This window comes from Phoenix dactylifera, chromosome 1 (genome assembly GCF_051530095.1).
Source record: "Phoenix dactylifera cultivar Ajwa chromosome 1, Ajwa_hap1_PhDact_Kaust_v1.1, whole genome shotgun sequence".
Taxonomy (NCBI): domain Eukaryota; kingdom Viridiplantae; phylum Streptophyta; class Magnoliopsida; order Arecales; family Arecaceae; genus Phoenix; species Phoenix dactylifera.
Window position 1 is genome coordinate 46,685,424 of NC_143190.1, and position 1,556 is coordinate 46,686,979.

Here is a 1,556-nt window from a genome sequence, read left to right on the forward strand (position 1 = left end):
ATAAAACTCTAAGCCAACGATCTTTAAAATACTGAAACATGCGCAAACTTTTTTCTTTTCAAATATGTGAACTCTTATTCGGGAAAAATAGTTGAAATTAGAAGCCACCACCAGGCTTCTTAGGAGGTCATTTCACCCTTAATTTACTGCTTTGGTGCAGATATTTGGAGGAAAAAAGTCCAGCAAATGGATATATATTGCACCGCAATTTTCCTGATTTCATTATTATCTTACCCATTCTAAGATGCTAACAACGTCATTCTCGATTTGCAAAGTTACCAAGTCCACTAGAAAAAATACCAAATCTTTTAGAATATTCACTGGATGTATTTATGGTGATTCAAGGAATAAGACCATGTCACAGAATCACCCCATCACGGACCAAGTAAATAATTTTTTTTTTTTTATAAAAACACGAAAAAAAAGAAGCCTACGTCTGAAATCTTCTTCCCCTTGATGGCTTGATCACTAAAAAGTCATGATAGAGAGGCGTCATATAATTGTTCTCATCTTGAGATGATGCCCTCCTCTGCGATGGTCTCCAACGTCGGTTTCCTCGACCGGCACATGCTCAATCTGTACTTAAACTCCCCTGTCCCCATCGCCGTCGGAACGTCGTCGTCCACATCATCCAAGGCCGGCGCCGCCACGGGATTCGCCGGCGACCCTTGCGACGAGGAGGAAGAGGAAGAATCCGGCTGGACCCTCGACTTCCGGACTTCTTTGTTAGCAGCCAGCAACAATCTAGCCATATCAGCCGCAGTTATGATGGAGTTGAGTCTCTTCATAGGCATCATAACGAAGACGTCACCCATCTCGAGGTCCTCGTCGGCGGAGAGCGCCGCGAAGCGCCGACCGAGCTGCATGGAGCGCGAGTTCACGAGGAAGTGTCCGGGGGTGTCGAGCATGATCTCGGCCGCGTTCACCGGCCCGTCGATGATACGCCGGACGTCGCCGCTCGGCAGGATAACCTTGACGGCTCTTGCTCTGCTGCTCGGAACGGTGGAGAGGGCGCAGGAGACGTAGTTGCCCATCGGAAGGTCGGAAAAAAAAAAAAGAAGATGAAAGGAAGTAGCTAAGATTGGTGTGGAAAAGAGAGCAAAGGAGAGAGAGAGATTTGGGATTGGAGATAAGTTCTTGGAGGGGATGGGGTTTAAAGGCAAGGGCGGTATGCTCTCTGGATACGCGTAGGAGAATCAGAAAGAAGGGAAAGGAGGAAACAATCGGGCTGGAGCTTGCGTTGACGCAAGGTTACGCGTTGGAGAGTAAGAAAGACCGGGAAAGGAGGAAGGGGATCGGATCGGGGTTGGATCTTTCCTCCGAAAGAAAGATTCGAATCCACCGTTGAATCATCCACCGGGCGCTTTGAGAGCTGTGCAGGCAGATGAATCAGACATGTGCGATGGGTGATCCAACGGTGGATTCGGGAGAAAGAAGTTGAATCCTTCTTTCGTGGAAAGATCCAACCTCCTCCTGAATGGATCCTGCTGGAATTTGGGTGGACGCTTGGTTGGTATTCCGCGTGGAAGCCACCGCGGTTGCGGGTGGGAGGGCGG

General features: G+C 48.8%; 1 protein-coding gene across 1 annotated transcript; it reads right to left on the reverse strand.

Moving 5' to 3' along the window:
• Window positions 1–288: 288 nt before the first annotated feature.
• On the reverse strand, window positions 289–1,243 carry LOC103705608 (uncharacterized). Its single transcript, XM_008789390.5, has one exon. It carries the CDS (start codon window positions 1,032–1,034, stop codon window positions 507–509), a length of 528 nt encoding a protein of 175 aa, XP_008787612.1. The 5' UTR covers window positions 1,035–1,243; the 3' UTR covers window positions 289–506.
• Window positions 1,244–1,556: the final 313 nt, after the last annotated feature.

Bases quoted from the DNA above. Each gene is read 5' to 3' on its own strand.
- LOC103705608 (XM_008789390.5), bottom strand. From the start codon at position 1,034: ATGGGCAACTACGTCTCCTGCGCCCTCTCCACCGTTCCGAGCAGCAGA.